Source organism: Syngnathus acus, chromosome 10 (assembly GCF_901709675.1).
Source record: "Syngnathus acus chromosome 10, fSynAcu1.2, whole genome shotgun sequence".
NCBI classification, from domain to species: domain Eukaryota; kingdom Metazoa; phylum Chordata; class Actinopteri; order Syngnathiformes; family Syngnathidae; genus Syngnathus; species Syngnathus acus.
In genome coordinates this window covers 15,572,083-15,598,458 of record NC_051095.1, presented here as the reverse complement: position 1 = coordinate 15,598,458, position 26,376 = coordinate 15,572,083, and the positions used below count along the sequence as shown (strand labels likewise).

Genomic DNA, 26,376 nt, shown 5'->3' with positions numbered 1-26,376 from the left:
CCCAAATACAAAACAAAATGATATTTTTCACACCAGCTTTATTTGATATTTAAGAACAGAGTTGATGTTAACAGTTCAGAAAAATGCCAATGTTACTTTTCTATGATGAGGTTTTGTAGACCAAACTATTATCTTACTAGTGATTGAGTCTCAGACTTAACCTTTTAATCAGTAACAAAAGGGCAAGTGTGAATATGAAGAGTTTATCCCAGGCCCTATGTTAGTTCAAGAGAATTTGGCAAATTTGAGATCAACATTGACCTTTGATGTCCATGCCCTTTGCACATTTGTGCGAGATTATTTAAAATAAAACATTTAAGTGTCTTAACACACTCATGCAACAAACAAAAAATCGAGTAATGGATGCAGCTGCAGGGTAAAGCTGGAGCAAAAAAAAAGGCTTCATGTTAAATCAATTGAAATGTATATGAAAGGAAAAGGAAAGCATAAACCCATCGTTTATTTCAGTCAAGTTAAATTGACCCAAGTTCAACATATTTAGACAATAATTACAAAAATAGCTTCATTCTTTTACAACCAAGTACACAACCAAACATTGTCACAAAGTCAAGCTAATACTGTGATATTATTGGCTACAACACCAAAGAACAGACATTGTGCTAGTTACTTACTCTGTTAAGTCTTCCAATGAATAGAACCTGCAAAACAAATCCTAGTCCTATGTTGATTGTCAGATAACCACACAGCTTCCAGTCAAATGGCAACACTTTATGCCTTACAGTGACTGTAAACTGCTTTGCATTTCTGATCAGGTTTAATATATATGATAGTTTACAGGAAGCTTCTCGCGTATAGAAAGTCTATCAAATACAAGCGGAACCACATATGTAAATGTTTATGTATACGTAAACTGACTTCAACATATAAATCCTTCTGTTATGATTTTTGTTGTTGCGTCAGTATAGAAATTTAGCACATGTATATAAAGCTTGCATCACTTGCTTTTGTGACATTTTAGAGCCTGAATATTGATAATGAGAAAAAAAAACAGGTCAGTAAGCGTAAGTAGGTCATCTATACATTTTTTGTTTTAGCAAATTGCAGTCCAAGCTTTACAAATAAAATAAAACTAGTACTTGAACATTCTATTTGCCATTTACTGTGGTGTACAAGGAAACATTTCAGCGCCATAGCATTTTTTTTGCCTCATAACTAACTAAAAGAAACAAACTTCAATTGTCAATCATGAGAACAAAAATATTCTTTTACTGATGTTCAATCTACAATATCTAATGTACTTTTTTTTTTTTTTTACAAAATGTAGTTCTGTTATCATCACTGTTTTGTGAACCTGTAGCAAAAATAATTCTATTTATCCTGTATCTCTGAATAACTATGCCACATTTTAGGAATTTTGCAAAATAAAAGTCTGTAAATGTGTGGCCAAGACAAAAACACACCTACAAAAGCCTTTTATCTACTTGGACTAAAAACTATTCAAAAGGCAGCATTACTGGCATTCAAAGCCAGTGTATGATTAGTAAATAAAACTCAATTCCTAATAAAAACGTTGGTACACATTTGACCAAAATGAAATAATTTAGTTCGTCAGTCATCAATTTCTAATGACTAATTTTTTTTTTTTTTTTTAAAGAAATAAAAACATACAAGTCAGCAGCAAGAGAGAACCAAAATGTCTTCATCTGGGCTATAATAACCACGATCAGTCAAACTAAATTACACACGGTGGGTTTTAAACTTGTTAAAACTCAACCAGCAAAACAATGAAGCTAATTAGCCCCATTGAATGATGCTTTACTATGAATACTGTAGCAGCTCCTTCAACTCCGTCAATAAACATGGCATGCATGGGAATGCAAAATGTAACATCAAACAGATTTCCACTGCCAAACATGGAGAGGAAACATTTGAAAATCTATGAGTGCTTGAAAAGCTATTATTTCTATGATTTCATCCACAACATTGGTTAAGATGATGCAGTTAATTACAGAAGATTTTAGAAGATCCTAGACAAAACGACTCAAATTATAACATGGGCTGAATCCTTCCCTATGTGCCAGTGACGTCACACTACATCATCAGCAAGAGATTTCAGGGGATAGCCGAAGTGGATTTGTCGACCCCTTCAGGAGAGTTTCCACATTGGGGGATTTTAAGTTTTCAGTAAGACACAGAGGCTTTGCAGGGCGGGGTCTGCTCCATAAAGGCCAATCTGCCTCCGTGCCCTCGGCCCTTTTAAGTGTCCTTTTCCCCAGCAGTCACTCCCGCTCGCCTTCAAGGCTGAATAAGACGCTTGCGTTTAAGCTTCTGCCTGGCCATCTCCTCCTTTCGGAAAACAGAGAGGACGAGAAGAGTGACGCACACTCCTTCATCGGCCACTGCGGGGATCTATTCAAGCATCCATCAAGCCGAGCAAGTCAGACTTGGTTAGTAAGGTAGTTAGACTTCAGCACATTGTGCCTGGTCTGCCCTTCAAAGAATCCCACATCCAGTTCAGCTTTCTTTCTTTCAAAGCACGGTTGCTTAATGCCGAGTTGTCCATGTTTCAATATATTATATAAAAATGTTTATTAAAAAAAACAAACCCAAAAAACAAATGAAAAGTTATTGGTAATCACTTGCAATATATACCAAGACAATTATGTACAGACTCCATGCGGCTGGTTAGTCATAGTCATCACTGCAAAGGAAGCATAAAGGGGAGAAACAATTAGTTGCTTAGTAATCACAATATTATTACAATCTATTTGGTTTCAACTCACGGCTTCAAATGTGCAAAATGTTAGCACTACACACTCATACAGTGGTATGCATATAAATGATCAAATATACGTGTATAAATAAGATGAGTTAATCATTGAATGTCTTGTCTTTGTGGTGTATTTAAGCATGTAGCATTTAAGAATCATTGCATAAAATAGTAGTATTTTCATGTATGTTTTACTCCACGTCTCAACATAACATTATTGTAATTGGGGTTTGTAATTCTCCCAGTTAGTCGTCATTAAAGGGGAATAGGTTCACAGTAAACTGAATGCCCTTTTAGATTCCTCACCTTGTGCCAGCAGCCTGGTATGGGCAACCCATCACGTCCCTGCGCAGTAACAACAACAGACAAATGTTTCATCAACAAGCCACAAAATGTAAAAAAATAAAACATAATTTAATTTAATTTTTACAGTGGATATAAAAGTCTACACACCCCTGTTCAAATGCAAGGTTTTTGTAAAATGCCCCTGATAACCTAAGAAAATTAACGTGCACTTTTCCTCAAGTTTATCATTTTTTTCTAGCAGAAGCCTGAAGGTTTTTTTTTCCTGATGCTGACTGTTATTTGGAACAGTTCCTATTTTCCTCCACCTAGACTGAGGCCCAGGTCCAACTACAGTTTAGTTTTAGCACACTCTTTCAGGTTTCTGATTGAAAGAAACACATGTAAGGAAATGTTATTTATTTGGAGTTATCAGTGCACTGTAACCAGTGCCAAGTGTGTGCTGACCATTTAACATGAGTTGTATTATGTTGTGACATGTAACCAGTAACATGTTGTGTTACTGGTTACTGAGCACAGCCATAGCCCCAGTTAGAAGAGGGTGTGCGCATTTGTGAAACTACATGATCACAGTTGTTTATTTTTACATCCCTCTTAATTATGATTATTTTTATTTTACAATTGAGTTGCACAGGTTAAAAAACTGAAAGTATTCATATCGGTCTCATCTTGAGAAAAACCTGCCTAAAAACATGCCTTTCTAAAAAATAAAACAAAAGACTTTCCATACAACGCCCGTTTGGGGTTGACACGTTTCCCAAAGTTTTGGACCTCAAAGTTCGCGTAAAATTGAGATTTAGGTGTAGTTTCATTTCCAGCCAGAGGATACCCAATCGATTAATACAAAATCAAAATTTGCCAGGGGAGCAATCATATCTGGATTTTGGTTCCTTCTACAAATGGCTTTTCCCCAAGTATAACTAAGACTTTTGTGAATATTCATCTTAGTGTCACCAAACAACCAACAGGCAGTCAACAAAGACCCACAAATGAAATAAACGCACGATTGCCAGCAGAGGAAGGAGCAGAGATACCATACCACAGGACAGAGGGCCACAGGAGCGGAAGGAGGAAGAACAGGAGGTGGAGGAGAAGAAAGCGCTCCTTTCACAGACAGATGTTTTTTGTCATCACAACCCTGTTAGCAAGAGTCAGTTACACATTCACAACTTGGAGGAAGAAACTTGCAGAGAGGTAGAAAATTGGAATTTGAAGTAAAAGAGAAACATGAAAAAGTAAGACACGACAGAGATACATTAAGTCGTGGTCAATAATCTGGGGCTTCGTACCACAGGACAGGGTTGATCCAGGCCTGGAGGACCCTGTTCTCCCTTCTGACCCTTCAGCCCTCTCTTCCCAACACTTCCTCTGTCACCCTGGACAAAGACAAAAACACTTCAAGCAACCAACATCTACGATTAATCACATATGAGTTCATTTACACAAAAATTATGCCTTACAGATTAAAATGTTTTATTTTAAATGAACCTGTCAGAGAGGTTTCAACATTTGACTGTTCAACAGAATTTTAAACTGAATTCACCTTCCTACAACCAAATTTGATGCAGCGCACCGAGCTTCTCTGAGGAGTCAGAAATACATTTCGCACAACATTCAAAACCTAAAAAAAAATCTTAAAAAGTTAAAATCCCAATGATCGTCACACACACATCTGGGTGCGGTGAAATTTGTCCTCTGCATTTAACCCATCCCCGTGTGATTTTGATCCATCCCCTGGGGGAGAGGGGAGCAGTGAGCAGCAGCGGTGCCGCGCTCGGGAATCATTTGGTGATCTAACCCCCCCAATTCCAACCCTTAATGCTGAGTGCCAAGCAGGGAGGCAATGGGTCCCATTTTTATAGTCTTTGGTATGACCCGGCCGGGGTTTGAATCCACAACCTTCCAGTCTCAGGGCGGACACTCTACCACTAGGCCACTGAGCCTAAAAAAGGGTTAGTTATTTAGTGACTAATGGGGTTTACTATTCAGCCTCCCACTAAAAAGTACATCAATTAGAACTTTCACAGATAGAGATTTCTACATAGTGGGGTCTCAACTATTACAGTAAAATTACAATGATTATCACTGCTGTTTATTTCGGGCAGGCATGAATATAGGCATAAATCTTGGGTGATGGCCAAATACATTGTGAAGCACACTACTGTATGCGCCATTAATGTTTGATCCAGCTTTGGCATTGGATCTCACTGATTGTGTCAAAAGTTAATGTGTGCCAATAGAATATCACTGGTTCTGGTGCTTGAGAAAATATTTCTGGTTTCCTTTTGTACCAACCTTATCTCCCCGTTCTCCCCTGTCACCTTTCTCTCCCATGAGGCCTGGGAAACCCTGCAAAGAGATCAACAAAAAGGTCAGAGGGCAGCTTCTGTGCAGGATAATTCTAAATTCCCATTGAGACGCTACTCACGTCAAGTCCAGGTTCCCCTGGCCTGCCCTGTGAACAGGTACACATAACGAATGTCAGTTTTACAATGATAGGTGCTCCAATTGTGGAAGTGATCAGCCGCCTACCTTTTCTCCTTTGGCCCCTGGAAGACCCACTAAGCCCGGGGATCCAGGTGCACCTTGAAGGCCGTCCAATCCCTGCGATTACAGCACAAAAGCACCTTATCATTGCTGCATCACGTCTGTTTCCTTAACATTATGCTTGCATTGGCGAGGCGTTACTCACTTTGGGTCCTGGAGAACCGGGGTCCCCCCTCTCCCCCTTTATCCCAAATCCTGGCTCTCCCTATATTGCAATAAAGGAATTTAAGCACCAAACAACATGACACGGCAGCCACAAAATAACTGAAAGGTTGCCTTTCATGCTTACCTTTGGACCAGGCATTCCATGCAGACCCTGAAAAACAAAAGGAGTATATGTATAATTGCTTAAATCTTTTGCTGCTTGCAATAATGATAAGAGCACTCACCATGGATCCAGGAGCTCCTGGTGGACCTGGTGGGCCTGGCTGTGAAATCATTTGAACCTGTGCCAATAAAAATCAAAGGAGCATTGTGTAAAATCACAGGTGAGGGAGGAATCGATCACAGTACATACTAGTCCTCATTTAGATTTCTGCCTCATCGTTCTGTGAATGCAAGTTAAGCCTTGTCTTGACAACTGAAGCTTTTACATTCAACTCTTTCGGGAATTACTTAGGATACATTATTATAAAAAACAATCGTCAAGACTGAAAGAGGGGGGAAAAAAATGTGCGCGGTCCACTGACCAGGTTGTCGTCCAGTCTGCAGTCACCTTTCTCTCCTTTCTGTCCATCCATGCCCTGTGTGGCAAAGCCCAAGATGAACTTCAACCAAAACATCTCTCAGTATGAACAATACCAACAAATACCAACAACCAACGCAAAAATATTGTTTAATGACTAACTCTCTGGCTCTGTCAATCAAAAGGGAGCTTTACGTGTTTTTAACGACAGTTGCCAATACAGAGTGGTTCTTCTATTGGATTTCAGTAGATTGAGCCGCTGTACCAAAAGAACTGACTAGTAAGTGTATTTTCTCACAACTTACCGTGGGACCAGAAAGGCCCATCTCTCCCTTTTCTCCTCTTTCACCTTGTGGTCCTATTAATCCCACATCACCTTTAGATCCCTGGTGGAAAAAAAGTATACATATTTAGTGAACAACCAAAAACAACACATTTCTTGACTTTCTTTTCTGTACCTTCTCCCCATCCATTCCAGCGGTACCAGGTAAACCAAGCTCTCCCTGAAGAAAAAAAAAAGAACCTCTTAATGATTATGGCCTAAAGTAAAGTCAGCCCTTAACAAACCTACCAGCATGTAATTGAGTATAAATTATTATTATGATGACTATAATTAAATTGTGATTATGATTATATTATGATTATTATCATCATTATTGCTCTACCTTTTCTCCTTGAAGACCTGGGGGGCCAGGTGGTCCAGGTGGGCCCTAGTGAAACAAGCAACAACAAAAAAATTGTGTTATGCTTTTGACCAAACCTTCTCTGCCATGTAAACTTGTGAGCTGGTTAATGGTAGAATGCCTAGCTGCAGCCAGTAGCTACCAATAAAAAAACATATTACAGAATACTACATATACTGTAAGTCTGTATATTACACTTACTAGACCCAACACTGAGTACACTCAATCAGAAGATATCCACTTAACATGATCTTTATGTAGAGACTGATAGAGGTTATCTCATCTGATTGTGGTTGAAATGTTCATCAAGTTGCTTCAAACAATTTTTTTATTCATTATCACGGAATATAAAAAGGCAACAGAAATATTAGAAAGTCTCAGTATATTACATGCTGTTCAACATAACTTTAAATTCCAACCTCATCATCATTTAGGATGAAACCATACGATGCCTTTTTAAAATTAAACAATTTTTAAACTAAATACACACTCCACTTCAGTATTACTGTGTAGCAAGAGGCGCGGTTTGCTCAGTCTGCCTTGGGTGTGTCGAGAGGGAAGTGATGTTCAAACACACAGAAACACCATGCTGCTTGATATATTGTGAGGCATCAGATGGCATGAAAGCACACTCTAAATCAACGTGACAAATGCTGTTGATGTTTCCGCATGAGCATGCTTTTGTGATCTTGGCTCTAATGGATATGAGCTTCGTAGCTCTTCCCACATGGGCAGCAGACAAGTTCTTAATTAAAGCTTTTCCAATATGGTGTCAAGAATGACATTTAATACAGTGTTAAGCATTTCAGGCTTGTTCAGCATGTGGGTTAGTCACTGCTGACACCACCAACACCCATGCAAAAACAGTTGCAGATTACCGAAACACTGATTGTGTTGATGGCCTGTGAAACAAAGATATCATGCAGCATGACCATCTCACTTTTTTCATTTAAGTTGTCTTTGATATGTTATGCATCATGACACTCAAAATGGAATAAATGTAAAGTCAATGGAAGCCTTTGGAGAGGTTTCTGAGATTAAAGGCAGTATAAATAAACTTGACTTAATTGACTTTCAAATTGCATTATTTTTGGGGTGTTTTGTTGGTTCCATTGTATCACAAAATTGATAGAATGTTGTTCTCTCACCTGGAACGCATCAAGAAGCTTGCCATTAAAGTCAATGATGTCAGAGGGGCCTGAACTGCCCTTTTCACCAGGATAACCCTAGAAAAACATTAAAAATGATACACATAGATACATATAAATATTGTATATATACACAGAGACAGTAGAATATACAAAACGCAAAGCATAATAAAATAATATACGGTGACAAATACATCAAAATGTTTTAATGTCAATAAATACTGTGGTAGTTGGAGAGCCAAGCGATTTTTCCCCATTTTTAGTACTTGGTACAAAAGTTTCCAGTTCTGGCATACTGTTAATGAGTGTGGGTCCTCAAGGAGAACCAAATAAGCAATTTGGATGTCATGCTGAAGGCGGTTGGTAAACTACTTTTGGGTGATACACTCACCATGTGACCTTGTAGGCCTTGTTCTCCTACTTCTCCTTTATCTCCCTGTGTGGTACAAAGATATTGTTAAATGCACACAAAACACATAAAGCAAATACAATTCTAATGTTTGGAGTTGACCCTTTGCTTGAATGTCTTACTTTTAATCCTGGCAGTCCATCCATGCCCCGCTCGCCTTTTCCTCCCATTCCCGCCTCGCCCTATTTCATACACAGTAAATCACATGTGGTTCAGCATATACCAGGGGATAAGAATGTGGGGGGAAAAAGATACAATATCTCTTGATCTATGTACCTTTTGTCCTGGAGGACCCTGTGGTCCAGGATATCCAGGTTCCCCATCTTCTCCCTGAGAGTGAAAAACAACCAATTCAGTGTTCATTTTTTTAACCACTTGCACAATGCAGGTACAGAGCATCAGACTCGTAATATCCAAATGTGTAAGTCAGTATTACACTCACCGACTTCCCGGGCAATCCTTGAGGTCCCTAAAGCAGAAATGTTACAACAAAAATCTTTCACTTTTTTTAGTTCAGGCAAATAAAAATGATTACAAGGCAGCAATAAAAATAAGTTTGCATAAGAGTCAAACAGAAACAAAAGAATGTGATCTATATTCACCTCAATGCCATCACGACCTTGAAAACCCTAAAGGCACACAGGAAAAGAATTAGAACGAGTCACTTGGACTGGTCGTACATGGCCACTAGATAGCAGTATTCAACAAGGAAAACAACGCCGAATTGCAAGTGCAGGATACTGTTAATGATAAATGGAGCAACAATCCACCAGTGTTCCATTAATGGGGACAGATGAATGTTCAATGATGACCTTCAGAAGATTTAAAAGCAGCTGGACACTTGAAACACAATTTGCGCTGGAGTGCTCGCTATAATCATCAGACCAATGGGAACTATCTTATCACCACATCAGTTAAGTTCAGGCAAACATGTCTTGATGGATGTCATTCCATTTTTCACTCAACTGTATATGCACATTCATTTAGTATTGAGAAAAACTGCAACGCCGTGGACGTTAAAATAAAATTGTGTAAAATGAGGAATGAGATAGAATAGCTATAATGCAAATGCTAACTGCCATATCCCATTTCTTGCAGCAATTAGACTCGCTTTAAGTAAACACACCAATTTGTGTGGCTGTTTGAGCTGCTCAACATCTGTTATGAAGTCGTGCATGGCAGAGCATCTTATGAGCTTGCCAATGCCAACTCAAAATGTTGCAGAGCGCACTTGCCCCACACACACATAGTATGCTATAAAGGCTAAAAATAACCTACTAAATTCATGTTTAAAGCCCCTACAGAATGAGAGGTATTCTACTATACTAAGTTATAAGTCACCTGCATGAAACACTGTTTACACACACGCGCACGCACGCACGCACGCGCGCACACACACGCACGCACGCACGCACACACACACACGAAGAGAGAAATAAACTGTAACATTAGTAAACAAAATCTTTGTAAAGGCAACAAATTTGACATCAATCTTGTATCAAGTCTTATAGACTTAAGTTGAAAAAAATAACCCAATGAAAGGCTTTTTGGGATTTATGCAGTTTTTACAGCAGAGTAGAAATACATTTAGTTAAAAAGTAAATAAAAATAATAATATTAATCTTGTTTCCAGCCATCAAATATTACATGACATATCTGACAGGATCGAGCGCAATGGCTCAGACTGGTTTGCAGAAAATTCTGAAAGCAGACCTCTGCACACAACATGGAGAAGCCCCCTGTGACAGCAAATTTTGTTTCACAGCTTGGGGTTTTGCAATTCCTTCAATCAGCATGGAAAGTTGATTGTCTATGTCGAGGGACCTTCTCTATTACTTGTCTGTTTACACTCATGGTCTTATTGTCAACATACCTACGCAGTCCCTAAGTGCTCCTGTGCCACTCACGGGGAACATACTATGAAGTAGTCATTCCTTCGAGTAAACCAAAACTATTCTGTCTTCCATCCTTTAACCACAGCTTTGTTGCCACCGTGTAGAGGAGTATGAGCTGAGCTGTGGGAAAGTTATCTTGGAAAACATAAACGGCCTGGGTCGAGAGGCACAGCTATTGTTTGGTGGGGCAGGCAAACTACCAGAGAACTCAAGACAGGAGTGCCATACTGATTCCTCAGACAGGATCCTCGAGGGAGGGGTCTGGGGTGGATGCTATCATGGGCAGAAGAAACTTGTGGCTGCTGTAGTATATAAAACAGATGGAGTCAGGAGAGCTCACTTGAAGGATACTTGCTACCATTCTCTCTCTACACAGTCACTGCTCAATTCAAGAATGAGAGCCAATAACAAATGCCTTATTTATTTTAGATGATGCTCACTTTCAATTTACACTGAAAAATGTCTTCACAATTAATATTGTGAGCAGGTGGTTGCAGAGGTATGGAACTGCCTTGCATCATATTAACAGTTGCTTTTATGTAGCTAAACCAAAATTGTGCATCTGAAGAAGCGAGGGGGAAGCATGCAAAACGATTATGATAAACCATCATTTTGATCAGTCTTTTAAGTGTGTGAATTATTACTTAAGAAAACTTTACTGATCATTTTCCATGAGACCTTTGAAGGGCCCTGGAAGTACATCAAAGCAAATGCTCTTACCGGCTCTCCTGGTGGTCCACGAGGTCCATCTTTGCCAGTGTTCCCAGGGGGGCCTCTGGGACCTGAGGGACCTGGGGGGCCAGGCGGGCCGGCAGGTCCAGCCTGCCCTTGGTCGCCCTGATGAGATACAGCAAACAGAAGAATGAGGAATTAAAAGGACAAAACTGAAACACTTGGGAGATAGATAGCAAAACGTCTAATAAGCAACGATCACCAGTATGTGAAGAAAACAATAAGTGCTTTCCATATCAATGCTGGGCCTTCGTTGCTTAAGTTGACAGACAGGACTGGCTATTGTTCTCTGTTATGCTATAACATAGACTTGGAAGCATCAGCAACAATGGATTCTTTTAAAATAATTGTCAACTGTGGCCAATGATACCCTCTGAGACATGTTTTGGACTGAGGCCTATATAAATAAAATTGACTTGACTGATGTAGAAATTTACGTTTATTCAATAACGTGCAGGATTTGTGTGAACTAGAATCATAAATTTAATAACAAAACAGCATTCAACTTGAACATTAAGGAAAAGAAAAGTGCAGAGGTGATTAAAATGGCATGAAATAGTTTAGTTTAAATGTTAAAAGAGCACACATGCCTTAGTTGTGGTATACCTTCAGAAAACGTCTCTGAAAGGTGCTGGACTGGTCACCAGAGAGAAAGCCGTGATCGAATCTTGGATAGACCATCTACAGAAGGAGCATTAGATGCAGCCAATGCAGAGAAGGACAAAGGAAGAAGAAGAAGTCATAAAGTTAAAGGTAGAGAAGCAGCAATAGAGTCGGGAGGTAGCGATAAAAAGACAAATCAGTGTGGAAATTTGCGTTGGGAGGGATTCTGGAAGCAGAACAGCTGTGGGGATAAGAGGAGGGTGATAAGCAAACCCGAAGCAAGAGCAAGAGAAATCTCTCAGGGTGGATGGTTCTCCTTTCCCGACCGACAAAGAGACAGATCAGCAGCCCGACAGACAGCAGCGACCGGTGGGAGGCAAACAAGAGTTCAGTGCTAAGGACAAACCTTGACAGTGAGAATCTGATTACTGTGCAGTCCTGCAAATGTGTTGTAGTTAGGTGGACCCTGAGAAGCGGAAGTGACAGGTGAGCACCTTGGATGTGGCGAGGAGAAGGACATAGCGCAGAATATTACAGAATGTACAAAATAGTCATGTTCAGCATGGCGCAGACATCATCTGCAAATGGTGAAAACATACCTTGCATATGTACTAATTATAAACTTACCTGGCCCATTATATCAATAGAAAAGAAAAATCCTGATTCAGCCCCTAGTTTGTGATTGAACACCACTAGTTGGTGTGAATGGCAGAATGGTTTTATTTTTAGTTAGCCTTTATTTAGCCATTTGGTATCATTGAAATCTGACAACATGTATTTGCGTTGTGCATCATAAATCATCATTTGTTGTCTGAAATGTATAAAAATACAATTGGAAAATAAGTAAAACACTGGCTCAATCTGTATGGACTCGGTTTTGAGACTGGACGTTCCAATCCAACAGTCGATAAATATTTGGAGTCAGAGAAATGCTTGTCTGATTTTTCTCAAATGGTTGCTGCACTAAACACCAATTTGAAGGAGGCCAACCAACCAAGCAACAAATGAAGAGCATTAGTTAAGCTTTCCTGCTTGCGTTCCTTTCAGATGTCCACTAAATGTAAAGGAGGATGAAGAACGCCTAAAAGATGAACCGCAAGATGACAAGACGCGTCATCTTCATCAGGTTTCTATTAAAGGGCTGTGGCGAGTGCAAGGCAGTCTGACATTTTTTCAATTTTTCAAACATTTTCCCATTTTTTTGTCTGTAGCCTATAATGTGTTCTTTTGGCGATGCAGCTCACACACATTTTCCTTACATGCTTTATAAGTATCTGTTTCACATTGGGCTTCTCCTATCCCTCATTTTCAACAGACCATAGCTCGATAGTAAGACATTAAACCAACGTGCCGTGTACTCTGTGGGGGGTAAAGGAATGCTTTGGTCGAGGATGAAACTGGAATATGGCGTCTCGTTTTTCAACTCAACTGAAAGTAACCTAAACATGCAGTGACAATCTCCTCCACATGCATTGGACGCTATGAAGGCAGGCCGATTTATTCCTGCACTGCACATGACCTTTAGTGCAGGGTTGCCGGTGCTTTCAGGACATCTGATTGTGTTTTAATGCCGCAGGTATCCTGCAATTGTCATTAGTTCTCAAGACACTTGACAAAGGCACTCAAAATGATCGATTGATAGGAAGTGAAACGTTGACCGAGATTCATTGTCATTTCCCGTTTTGCAAATTTTCTCTTTGCCTCTTAAAATAGTTCAGAGGCAAAGGAGGCCACTGGCAGGAAAATAACGACCGTGCAACTGCACTGGGTGTAATATTTAGCTGAAGATTATCAGAGGTGGGCACCATCCTCATTCCTGGGTTTCTGTCCATATTTGGGCCTCGCCCAGTCAGGCCGAGTCAGAGACGGGACTATATCGCTCACAGAATTTAATAATTTTTAACATCATTATTTTCAACATCTCTCAAAATATTCATATCCTTTCTCTATACAGCCATAGCCAACGTTCAAAATACACAGTTGACAGAGGCACTCTAAGGGGGAGAAAAAGAAGGATGCTTATATTTTCAACTTGCCACATTGAAGTGGCTGACCCCAAAGGGATATTTTTGTCACACGGCTCCAAATGCCTGGCGCCACCCCTGATAGTTGATAAGAATGCTTTAGATTATAGAATTACTATAATTTCTGGACCATAAACCGCACCTGAATAAAGGCTGCACCAGCTAAAATTAGGGGAAAATCCTGTTTTGTTCATATATGTATAAGCCGCATGGGACTATAAAAAGCAGGTGTTTTAAATGAAATGAAATGTCCTCATTTCTGTTACCTGTATTACCAAAACAAATCCTCTTACAAAATCATAAAATCATGAAAAATCCATAGATGAGCTGCACCGAAGACAGTAAGTTCAAAGCTTGTGCAAAATGTAGCCGCTTATAGTCCAGAAATTACGATAGTCATCAGAATGATTGAATGAATATACATTTATATCTAAAATGCTGAAAAATATAACATTGGCAGCAATAATAATTTTTAAAATGTTCCAAAAAATGTTGAACATCAATTAATTACCTTTTATAAACATTGCCTCTTTCTCTTGTCATTCCCAGCCAATAAATACAAATCAAACACATAAAAAGGCATCTTAGCCCAAGATTTGGCAAGGCTACGAGTCAGTGTGGGTGTAACTGTAAATGTTTTAGTTGATGCTTTGGGAAAAAACGTGATATTCAAGTTGGAAACCAATCCACTGTGAATCTAAGCAGTGATTTGTTTGTTCTGAAACAAGCTTGTTTTGGGGCTGCTGTATTTATTCAAAGATTCCAAAATTATTTTCTAGTCCAGACCAATGGAAATATTATGCATACAGATAGCTTTAGGTATTATTTTAAACACATTTTAAGTATTATTTTAAAGTTATAAAGGAATTAGGAAATGTGTGGGTGGCTTTTGCTCCAGTGTGTGCGGTGCCTATGTGTTGAAACAGGAAGTGGTCAGCCAAAATAAGCAGTTTGGCTCCATGCGCTTGAACCCCAAATATTGCACAATTACCTCAAAGGGTGATCCCCTCTTTTATTTTCATAGCCTGATATTCTAGGCACAACAAGGGCAAACATTCTGCATTAATCGAGTACGTGGGGCCATCAAAGAATCCACTGGGTAAAGCACAGGGGGGTTCTTTTTTTAAAACCACACTGCATGAAGATAATTACATTATGGCATGGTGAGTGGAATGCTATCACATGAAAAGGCAAGACTGACAACATGGACCAGATACACTACAAAGCTAAGTAATTTCAGAATGTAAAAACACTGGTTTGAGACTAGATGGCAACTTTGGCGCACCCACAACTATTGTTTTGTCTTTTGTGGCTAGTCTGTCTTTATGCTGTATCATAATTTCTCAACTATAGCTATCATGGTTAGATGATGAGGATATTTTAAACTTCATCTGGGAAGCCAGATGAGTGTTGGTGATGTTCCAGAAGAAAATGTATAAGGTAAACACATTTCCTCGCTTTGCAATGTTTTCATTTTGTGTAATTTATTTGGTTGAGAAAGAGTTGTTTGCCTGGTTGCATCTCAAAAAGGAAAATATGTTGTCATCAAAAATACTAATGTTAAAGTTGCTCGCAGAAGACTGCCGGAAGTGGGACTTGGAAAAGTTGCCATTTGTCCAATCATTCCACACACAGGCACACCTTTATTTTACTTTACTGATGTTTGATAAAGAGTTGTCATGTAAAACTATCCACGTGACTTTTGAGAACTGAGGCCGGAATGTTAACACAATGTTGTTGCGGTTGGTGTGACCCCATTCAAAGATGGTCTTTTGTTTCCACTTTGTGATGGTCTGTTAAATTGTCTTGTTTGAGTTTGCATTTTCACTCTTTGGAGAAAATTATTTATTCAAAACAGGAAGCTTTTGGTTGGCTTTAGACACAATACCTTGAGTTCTCAATATGATACTTTTATTATTCACAAAAACAAAACTTCAGTTTTATAATTGCTTGATAAATTCATTACGTCTTTGTGTGAACAGGTCAGGCCAAAGCGCCTGCCATGCCATGTATACTTTAAATGTCATATGTGATTGGACAAGATGATTACAGATAAGTATTTTAGAATGTTTGTTCACCTTGTTACGAGTGGGGCGTAATACCATCAAATAGTCAGCCAAGCAGCTATCTGATCTTCTATTTACACAAAGCTTGAATTAAAAAGCATATATGTAGGAATTTTAAGCATAGTGATTGTTTGATTCCATTTTTTTTGCGAAATGGGGGCAATTGCAGCTACATAAGGCTATGTTGACAAATAAATTCCGATCCAAATGGCCTTCAGGCTCATCCATGAGTCAAGTTTTAACCAACCAGACCCTAAACAGCTGAGCAAGAATTTCACTTTCTTGTGCAATGCCCTGATTAGTTTAGATGGCTCTGACTGTTCAAAAATTCTGGAAAATTGCCTTTTGTCTGATTTTGTGTGATATTTGTGTGCAAATCTCTATGCAACAGTTGAAAAGTGTCTTACCCTTGGCCCAATGTCTCCTTGATCACCCTGGAAACAGAAAAAAAAAAGTTAGAATTTCGTACAGGGGAGTAGCTATGCAATGCAGTTGGGCGAAACAGTATATATAGAAGGTAATGTTTCCCCAAACAAGTCCTGGATGTTGTTCCAGTTTGAAATCATCTGACAAATTGGAGACTCATCACCGAGCATGAAATAAATGTGCTGATTTTCCAAATTTTGGCATCAGGTGACGTTTGCAGTTTGCTGCTATCAGACCTTGACAGATGCTGTTTCAATTGTCAATTGTGTTGTACTTCTCGCATGAGTTTCTCAAGCCAAAGTTTAGTATTAACAGCTGGATGAATGTAATTACAAAATATCCTCCCATGCATGATGCCCCTCTGCCAGCTCTCGCATCACTCACAATTGTTTTCGGCTTGGCCAGTGGTTCAGAGAGCGGGAAAAAACATCTGGCTATCATCGAGGTCTGTAAACCTGTTAAGTGCCCTGACGTGAGAATGTGTCGAGACACATGAGCTCCCACATTTCTACATGTAATCTTCGGCTCCTTTGATGGATGCCCAATGAACGTGAACATGTTAAGACGAAGGAGAAAACACCCAATCAGTTGTTTGCAATCATAGTGGTGTCTGGTAATTAATGTGAGATACATGCAAAAAGCGCTTAGTTACTGTCGGACCGTAGTGAAACATACCTTTTCTCCCTTGGGCCCCGCTGGTCCCTGCGGTGAGGGGAGGAGATAAGTGGAGACAGATGGTCAAGATAAATCATCGATCAGACAAGCAACATGTATCCGAAAATGGCACTTGAGAGCATTTCATCAAACGTCAAGCTAAGGCAATGAGTGATGCTTCTTGTTTCAAACAGTTTTGAAGACATTTCACCATAGGAAGATATTACGTCTTGACGCAGCATCTTTCAAGAATCCTTTTTAAGATCCATTGTCTTGGTGAGATTAAAGTGGAGGAAAGAAATCAGTCTGTCAAGGAATTTTAAGAAACTCATTGGAAGAGGAAGCCAGAGGTTAAAAAAAACCATGAAAAAGCAATAAAAAAAAATATCTCAATTAATCTACCTTCCCTAACTTTAAATTCAAACCTTAATTGTTTCCTCAAATATATTTTACTGCAAAAACACCAATTAGGCTACAGAAAAACTATTGGTAGTAGCTTTTACACAAACGAAACTGAGAGCCTCTGCCTCGCGTACAAGAAAATCTTGAACGTATCCCAGTAGGATACAATAATGGAGACCCTTTCTTTTTTCAGTTTGAGTTCATGACCAGGACATCAGATGAGGGAGGGCACCTGTCCATCAAAAATGCCGGTTTCTGACAAGTTGATTTGTAAAATAAATAACTTCAACAAGTGTGAGCTATTAAATAATTAAACATTGTGTCAGATTCGTTTAATATGGCCAAGAATGTCAAGCTTTAAACTGAATGTTTCACGCTTGATCCTCTTGAGAAATATGACCTTAAACACGTATATGTGAACACGAGTTCAATAATGTAATTGAAACGTTTTATTCAGTTTTTCCAGTGAGAGACTCCCAAGGCTATTATCATCCAGCAACACATGCTCTCCTGACGTTTCTAACGTTGTTATTCCTTCACACATAACATCAGGACTTCAAGGTAGGTTACACTGACCAACGGCTGGCTTACACCTTCATTAATTGTCATTTTTGGTGGCAGAAATGGGGATTTACTGCATCAAAGAAAGGCATGCAGGGTTTTGAAAAATTAATTGACCCAAAATGAGCCCCACAAGAGGGCGTGAGTAAATTCTTAATTAAAATTGAATTTAAATTGGAAGCATAAATGAGAAGAAGTCATGTCAGTTACCTGTGAGCTGATTCTGAACAAAAAAAATTACGCTATTCTAATGCATATATAGTCAATGAAATGTACACATAGCAGTAGCATTTCACCACTTTATTTTCATTTGGGGGGCGGGGCTTCTGAGGGAAACTGAGCTTCCCTCGCAGTCTCAGAGCAATCACCATTAGACTTTCCCATACCGGTTGCCTTTTGACAAGATGTGGGAATTAATCTTTCTGTAATATTAAGTCGCTCTCACAATAAAGGAGAACGAATCAACACATACAGAAATAACGTTATTGCTCTTAACTGAAATAGGCTTGCATGTACATTTACACATATGTTTATGCTTAGGTTATTGTTCGACATTTTTTCACCATTCATTATTATGTAGCCAAGATTTCTATAGTCCCTTTTAAGACCAAGTCGATTGCAGCATGCCCAAAATAGCTCAATAATGGTGCTTGGAGAGGAAGTTGTTCTATGAACGGTCACGATGTGGTAAGGGGTTTTAACATTTGACCAGATGAAATGTCAGAGCTCAGGGGGCCTTCAATGTCCCCTGATGCAAAGTGTTTCACTCATTTTCCCACGAGTGTGTGTCCTAATTGCTGTGCTTCGCTCGGTTTCCACGCAACACCAAAGGGTGTCCCAGAGTGGGGCAGCATTTCAGGGAAAGTTTGATGAATGGCACTCAGAACTGAAGTGCAACGAGGCTTTCACCACTTGTTGCAGTTGACCTTGACCAAATCCAGCCCCGTCCCTCCAATCTCTGGACGACTTAGGCGGTAGTACAAAAAACAAGATGGCTACTGTCAGTGGTTTACTGGACTTGAAACATTCCCTTAGGAGCAGTGAAAGTGACTGATGAGGTTCCAGGCCAAACACCCACATGGAGGCATTGCTCCAAAAATGGGAATTCCTTTGGTGCAAATGACAGGCACTGACGTGAGCCAAGAACAAGACGACAGGTGTTGTGTTGTGTGTGTGTGTGTGTGTGTGTGTGTGTGTGTGTGTGTGTGTGTGTGTGTGTGTGTGTGTGTGTGTGTGTGTGTGTGTGTGTGTGTCGGTGTGAACAGACTACCTGGTTTCCCTTGAGACCCGGTATTCCCTGAAAGGAGTTAAAACACAGTTAGAGTTCAACCATGCCTAATGCAGACTTGAAGCATGTTCTGTATTTGTGATTTATGGTCTACTTACTGGTTTACCATCCAGGCCAAGTGGACCCTGTTAGGAGGCCGATAAAGAGAATGAATAAAACACACATTTGGGGGAGATGTGCTGGCTGTTAGAAATGTTTTACATTTTAGGAAAGAATGCTTATTCATTCTTTGGAAGGGCAAAAGGTGTTAACGCTCAAAAAGGTAACCTGTCACAATAAGATATTCCTTGCACATAAAGTTATGACTAACATATTTTTGGAACAAATTTTTACACAGTGTTTGTGTTGCCTATGTGATCCATTGAGCAAAATTGTTTAACTCATCAGCCAAACAAAAATGTCAGGTTAAGTATAAGGATGGGTATAAAAATCAATTAATAGATCATTAAGCATTTTGACAATTGTGTGGAATTGCCTTTTGATTGTGTCTTGAAACATCAAATGGAGTGTACTACTTGGCTACAGTAAGGCAGCATTATTCTGCTTAGTATGACACTGGCAACAAACAGGAGTTAAGAACATTTTGATTCTAATATGAAAAAAAGAAACTTAATCAAAGGGACATCCCTTGTTGAGAATAGGGAATGGTATGACTGCTATTATTAAATGTTAAATGAATTACACATAATCAATATATAATAATTGGAATACAATAGAAGCAGGCACGTCAGATGAGGAGAAAAACAGACGAAAAGGCTCAAGATGAAAAAAATAAGGCTTAATATAAGTAATTTATCCTGCCCCATTCATTTGAACCAGAGTGACAGTTGAATGCATGCATGAATGCATGACAATTGTACAATACCGTAATTTTCAGACTATAAGTCGCGGGTTTTTTTCATAGTTTGGGTGGGGGGGCGACTTATACTCAGGAGCGATTTATATACATATATATGGGTTTTTTTCACTTTTTTGGGCATTTTATGGCTGGTGCGACTTATACTCCGGTGCGACTTATAGTCCGAAAATTACGGTACATAGAATAGCAAAGTTTATTTTTCCTGCTCACATGATGCGTTTGAGTGATTAATAGATTGTGATGTTAAGAAAAAAAGCACAATTTGGAGTGACTGCACGTATCAAGTCCATCTGTTTTAATCACAACAAAATCGGACATGGCCATATCAAATTAGTGTGCATCTGTTTGTAGTACCAGAACAAGAATGAGAAAAAATTCACTGAAGGCATGTAAGCGGCACGTTATTTGTCAAAACCCATGAAAGTGAAAAAACGGCAGTGAAAGTTGTCCATCATATTAACCCGTGTTTAAAAAAATAAAAGGGAAGAAAAGCAAAGCAGTCACTGAAGGGCCTCTACAGTTCAAAAGCCTTAAAGACCACTTGAACATGAAGTTGGATCAAACTTTCCGAAAACACTTAAATGCCCAACACTGGCTTCCCTCCTTTAACAAGCAGACACAATGTTAAGCTAACTGTTTTTACAGCCTCCCTTGGGTCATACGTTAAACTCAAGCAAACTGGAATCCATCATTGACCATCACCATCTGGCCTTGAATAGTTTACATAAGCATGGCCTCTACTTTATCACACTCATGGGTACTATCAATAGAAATATAGGAGGAAAAGAGGAAGAATGTCTTTTTCTTCTGAAGTAAAATCCTTCTCCTTATCTCACAAACAGTGTGGAGATGTGAATGAAAAGTTTTACAACAAACACAGGTTCATGAGTATTGAAGAAGATCTGCATCAAGATCAACCCATGTTCTGGAATCAGATTCTTTGACCGGAAGCCAATGATGATGGGATGTGAAAAGTATGCAGAAGGAAAGGCACGGCTCCTGATCCAAAGCATACCATACCACATCATGTGTCCAACATTTTTGTATGTCTATCTTAGAGCTTTCCATGAATGGTCAGCACTCCCACTTCTTTTATGGACATTAAAGACTTTTCTGGAAACTAACTTGGCCACAGGTGGTCACATGTTTGTGAATGTTAGTCCCAATGAAACAGTGCAAGGGGAGTCCTCACCTTCTTTACTACGCTGCCAACAGTGCAGACCCCCAATTAGTCAGTGGGGTGTAATTGTTGAGAATGCACCTTAAAAAGTTGGTCTACGCATCATAACAAGCGTCTCCACTGAACATTATGAAGCTCCAAAGGCGCCATTATGTGATACTAAAACAAGGGCTCATTTCCTCTCCATGTTATCTTACTGTATGTGCTCCTCTCACTCAACAACTCAAGTTTCCACAACAACAGCACTTAAAGCTGCAGAACATGGCCACAATTTGTGCAACATGACATTGACCTGTTAAATGGACAGCACAGCAGAGTGTACTTGGAACATAACCATGACTGGCATGTTGTTGGCTGACCGTCTGGCTTTAATGTGCATTCAGCAGCCAAGAGCGCCCCAACAATGGAAGCCCACGCCCCGCTGTCGGTCACAAACTGGCATTGTTGTATAAACACGCTGACCCCGGTGGTGACTGCGCATATCAATTGCAATCATTTGGTGTGTGGTTTCCATCTTACAGAGTCCTGTCAGTCTGCTAGATGTCGATTTTTTGACAGCAGGAAGTCTCAAGCCTCGCAGCGGTGATTAATGAGGAAGAAATATGGCCTCGGACATGAAGAATCAACACACATGATCACGTATGCACACAACTGGAGTCACACAATGGATGGCATTAATTGCTACAACCAATTTGAGGGAAGAGGTACTAACGATTGTGACACATTCAAGATACCTGACCACCAACATGCACATAAGAATTTCAGCAGAGGTTCAGTAAAGCACACCGCAGTCATGCTGGACATAGCGTGGCAACACCACAAATGGTCTGTTAAGGGGGTTCGAGCATACATTATTAAAAAAAATATGACTACTAAACTACAGTACATTACATTTTATACAAAATACTACTACATTTTCATGATATTGCTTTTGAATAAGTGCAATTGATTAGGATTTGAATCAGTAATGACGTAATTTTCAAGAAGAAATGTTATGGTGAATCTGTTAAATTTTTTCTATCCTTGCGTAAGCAAATAACAATGCAGAAAATCTTTATACATCCCTCCCTACAATAATCTAACCCTTGCATTTCTGCACTGCATTTTACTGAGACATGTCTCCACTTTGCCTTATTTTGTCAATGTTAAGTGGTGGAAGAATCAGTTTTCAACTGTTTTAAGGGCGTGCTGATTAAGACGTTGAACAAAGACGAATTGAGCCACAGACAAACACAAACAAATATTTCACACACTTTGTGACTTTGCTCCAACTGTATGTAATTAGCAACAGGCATTTCCTGTCAGGTTGACTGCATTGCCAGTCAGACTGGGAATCAGACCAGGAGAAAACCCCTACAAAGCCCTCGGGGCATCTACTTCCCAAAATTGCCAATCAGACGACACACAGAACAACACACCAGGTAACACAAGTACCATGACTGTGTGCAGTCAACCGTTGTGGCCAGACGCTAGACAAGTTGTCTCGCATAATCCGAGCTGAGTTTACCTACGCCCGCGTGCACTAAAACACAGTATGTGATGAATCAATCTGCTTATAAAACCTGAACTCACTCATGGCGAGCGTGTATCGGTGTGTTCCGATGGCAATTTGATGATGCTGAAACCACAAATAAGCACTAATAACTGAGAACCGTTTCATCTCATCACGGCCACCCATGCACCACACTGTTTATTCTGTGCAGCACACAATGGGCTACAAGTGGAGCTCTCTATAAATTAATCACCTTTTAATTTCAATAACATTGTGTTCGTATGGAAAGCAGTTGGAGCATTTATTTAATTATCCCAGCCTAAGGTCCAGACACTAGTGTGTCCTCACTGGTAGGACAATTCAACACAGTATTAGGATATCAAGTAAATGCTCAAAAGGCTTCAAAAGACATAAGCACTGCTCAAAACCTTACTAGTGCGGTAAAAATTATGAATTAAAACTAGTACACACCACATGAGCACAAAACTCGACTCCCAGCTGTTGGTAAAGCTGCAATATAGTGTATGAAAAAAAATCAATAATTTTTAAATTAAAAAAAATGCCCTAAGTGCAAGTTCATAAAATGTTGATGCATTTGTGTATTTCTGGCCTATATCCATAATGTTTTTTTTTAGGATCGTGCAAAAACTGAAGTGGCATATTTAGCCATTTGGGGGCCCTCAACTGTGCCCTAACAATATGGAATAGTCTATTTCATGGGAAGGGAAGGGAATAAGGGGGAGAAGTCAAAACAATTATATTTTTCATTTTTTTATAAAGCGTGTGAATTAGTTATAAAACAATAACAGTTGCTTCAAATAAAATAAATCTTTTAGAATCAATTTTAATGACAGGTTTAGGGGCCCCTAGAAGACTTAAAAAGATAAGTCTGTCCCGATAACTTTCTTTCTTGTGAAAGCAAATTAATCTATTATGTACTGTAGGTAGGGTCAAAAGACACCTTGTGTTTGCATTCAAATATTGCGAGGCAGGATAAATTACGTGTCATATGAGATGGGGGGGACAGCACAGTTGGAATACAGGGCTATAAAAAGCAAATAAATAAGGAAAATGGGGGGGGGGGGTCCAGAAGAGGTTTAAAAGAGCTCATGATTGGGTCAAGAGAGGAGTGACAGGCTAGAGAACAAATCCAATTTACCGGGTATCCATCCCGTCCCGCCTTGCCCTGGTGAGGTTAGAGATTAAAGGATGAAGCATTGAAACAGGTTAGAACAGGGATGCAGACAATTTTCGGAATATCATGTAAGATTTGAATGAAAATGAAGATTTAGATCTATTTGCACTGTGAATGTACGAACGGATACGGTGGACCCTCTCAAGTCTGATGCCTCTGAGGATACACTTTTATACTTGCATGAGAATGTCACAAATGTTATTTGCAGGTACAGATTTTATGATAGCTACAGTTTTACTTCCAGAAGGAAGAAATGTTTCGCAACAAATCAGAAGCCGCAACAGATTGTATTTGTCCTCAGACGTTCCACTGTAGCATACTTTAGGAAAAAGTGAACAACTTTACAATTGTAACCTCTTTACTGGCACTTTGGGTAAGTTTATTGACCTGAGGCCAGTTATGATATGTTATGTTCTTTCTTATGTTACTTTTTGGCTTTGGCATGAGTTTACCTTCATGGGCCCATGCAAGGAAAACATGCACTCTACTCGAGAGGGTCGCCACCTACTCTGTTTGAATCTTCTTGATATCCTAATCAAGATTCAAGATATTTACATATTTGTCATGTGCTCAGTGAAAACAAAGGCAACACTGAGAAGTATTTTGTTTACTTTAGTCTTACAAAGCCTCAACACCACAATGATGTGTTGCAGGCAATGGGAATTTTGAGTCTTTGAATCTCCAACCGGAAGACAGCGGTTGTGTCTGGTAAGAACATGAATGGTGTGTGTCTGTATGTGTGTAGAAATGATATATGAGCCCTCAGGGAAGAATAACTTATTTGCTGACCCTAACACACACTCATGCACACACTTCCATTGGTGGTCCACTTGTGTGGGTGCAAATGTGCAACATGTTTTGTGACGTTTAGAATGTTTTACACAGCAATACACACCCACTGAATGTGAATTTGACATGTTCCATGCCATAATACTCCACAGTTAACTTCAATACTACCTTACTGGGTGAGATGGAAATTTACTTACTGGAGGCCCTGCAACAAAGACAAAAACAGACATTAGCAAATCATGTGCACATCTCTGTTGGCTGAACATTAATTGTGGTTTGTTTACAATCGGGCACCTAAACATGCTACAAAACAAGTTCATGAGATCGGCTGCCAAAGGAGCTTGTGGTAAAGCTGTTATGATAAACACACATCTGGATCATTTTAATGGGTTGCATTGGGTTGTGAAGTCAGGTCAGGACTTTGATGGGAGAGAATGCATTTCAGTCCTGGTTCATGAATTATCACTATAGAGGTGTGGTTCTCAAACTGGGGTCCTTAGATCTGCAAATTAAATAAACACACCTCAACAACAGGGATGGACCCAGTATTTTATTTCTCTCCTGATCTTATGGAGTACTTGACAAATGCATAGGATGGGGGTGAGGAAAACAATTTTAAAATATCAAGTAAATGTTGAAGGAGCTTAGCAGATTTCTGGTGGGGCTACTGCACCAGTGTAGCAGCTCAAGCAGCTCTCTTATTATTCATCTTACGTCAAAGTGTTAAAATGCAGTAAGTTAACCTCTGATAATACTCGTTCACACAAACAAAATAGATAACTGGTGAGGTGTATGAAAACGTTGGAGTCTTCTCGTAATGAATATACCCGAACCCTAGACCCTGGGAGAGTTTACTTCACATAATTTCCAGTGTGTATTATTGAAGCTCTTCTGCTGGTACTCATTTTGAAATAAACTCTACAAACGTTATATGGTCTCAAACATCTTAAGCCTGGAGCACACGGCAACATTTTCAAATGGTCGGCCGACTTCCAAACTATGATAGACCCCACATGGGTTGAGAAAAAAATCTCAGGTATAACAGCTGTGAACGTACCGTGTGTGCTGTGTGGCCACACGGCAAAAGTAACACAACAACACAAAGGGATTTCGGTATGAAGTCAAGCCTAAAAAAAATCCAACAGGTTGAATTTCCCAGATTTGAGATCGGACGTCCTTCTGAACGGCCAAGATCAGTCTGAGGACGCCCCACACGGCATGATGATGTGCTAAGATTATCTTTGGAGCCATTACTAGAATCAGGTCTAACCTGCGATTGTCGAGATTCGGGAAAAATAATCCTGCCGCGTGAACCAGGTTTTACACAATCTCATAAGGGTGGTTTGAACTTTGAAACTATTTTCCCCTAACTTTTTGGACCGAATTTGGAATGGGCGTTAGTGGGCGTTCTATACTTCAGAGTTCCTCTATGTGCCTCAGTATAAAGACAGGTTAACCAAATATTACACTGAAGCTGCCCAAATCTACATGAGCTGTCATTTTTTTCCTGGTTGACTGAAGAGAAACGCCATTTTAGAAACATGATGAATAAAAAAGGAGGGGTGTGCGGCGTTGGAGTTTATGAGGCATGGAGACCAAGTCAATTAGGGCTGCTTGTGTCTAGACGCTGGGACAAGGACCTCCTGGGCCAGACACTAAACAAACATGCAGAGTCAAAAAGCAATGCAGTGAAAGCAACCTTAA

General features: G+C 39.6%; 1 protein-coding gene across 10 annotated transcripts in view; it reads right to left on the bottom strand.

Moving 5' to 3' along the window:
• Positions 1–23: 23 nt before the first annotated feature.
• Positions 24–26,376, bottom strand: part of LOC119129021 (collagen alpha-1(XXIII) chain) — a 91,622-nt gene continuing 65,269 nt past the window's right edge. The window contains exons 4-32 of one of the 10 annotated variants that reach the window (XM_037261980.1): positions 24,870–24,877; positions 23,848–23,874; positions 19,256–19,282; positions 19,140–19,166; positions 16,928–16,954; positions 16,234–16,260; positions 11,740–11,814; positions 11,122–11,238; positions 9,109–9,135; positions 8,949–8,975; positions 8,783–8,836; positions 8,629–8,688; positions 8,489–8,533; positions 8,098–8,175; positions 7,828–7,851; positions 6,932–6,976; positions 6,725–6,769; positions 6,572–6,652; positions 6,271–6,324; positions 5,971–6,027; positions 5,871–5,897; positions 5,727–5,786; positions 5,567–5,638; positions 5,463–5,489; positions 5,330–5,383; positions 4,324–4,410; positions 4,074–4,172; positions 3,038–3,076; positions 24–2,662 (exon numbers count right to left, since the gene is read on the bottom strand). In XM_037261980.1, the coding sequence (XP_037117875.1) occupies positions 2,660–2,662; positions 3,038–3,076; positions 4,074–4,172; positions 4,324–4,410; positions 5,330–5,383; positions 5,463–5,489; positions 5,567–5,638; positions 5,727–5,786; positions 5,871–5,897; positions 5,971–6,027; positions 6,271–6,324; positions 6,572–6,652; positions 6,725–6,769; positions 6,932–6,976; positions 7,828–7,851; positions 8,098–8,175; positions 8,489–8,533; positions 8,629–8,688; positions 8,783–8,836; positions 8,949–8,975; positions 9,109–9,135; positions 11,122–11,238; positions 11,740–11,814; positions 16,234–16,260; positions 16,928–16,954; positions 19,140–19,166; positions 19,256–19,282; positions 23,848–23,874; positions 24,870–24,877 (1,400 nt within the window). In that variant the 3' untranslated portion in view covers positions 24–2,659. Of the gene's footprint in view, positions 2,663–3,037; positions 3,077–4,073; positions 4,173–4,323; positions 4,411–5,329; positions 5,384–5,462; positions 5,490–5,566; positions 5,639–5,726; positions 5,787–5,870; positions 5,898–5,970; positions 6,028–6,270; positions 6,325–6,571; positions 6,653–6,724; positions 6,770–6,931; positions 6,977–7,827; positions 7,852–8,097; positions 8,176–8,488; positions 8,534–8,628; positions 8,689–8,782; positions 8,837–8,948; positions 8,976–9,108; positions 9,136–11,121; positions 11,239–11,739; positions 11,815–12,142; positions 12,203–16,233; positions 16,261–16,927; positions 16,955–19,139; positions 19,167–19,255; positions 19,283–23,847; positions 23,875–24,869; positions 24,878–25,160; positions 25,169–26,376 lie in introns of all 10 variants that reach the window. The other 9 variants (XM_037261974.1, XM_037261975.1, XM_037261973.1 and 6 more) reach the window with 9 other exon arrangements.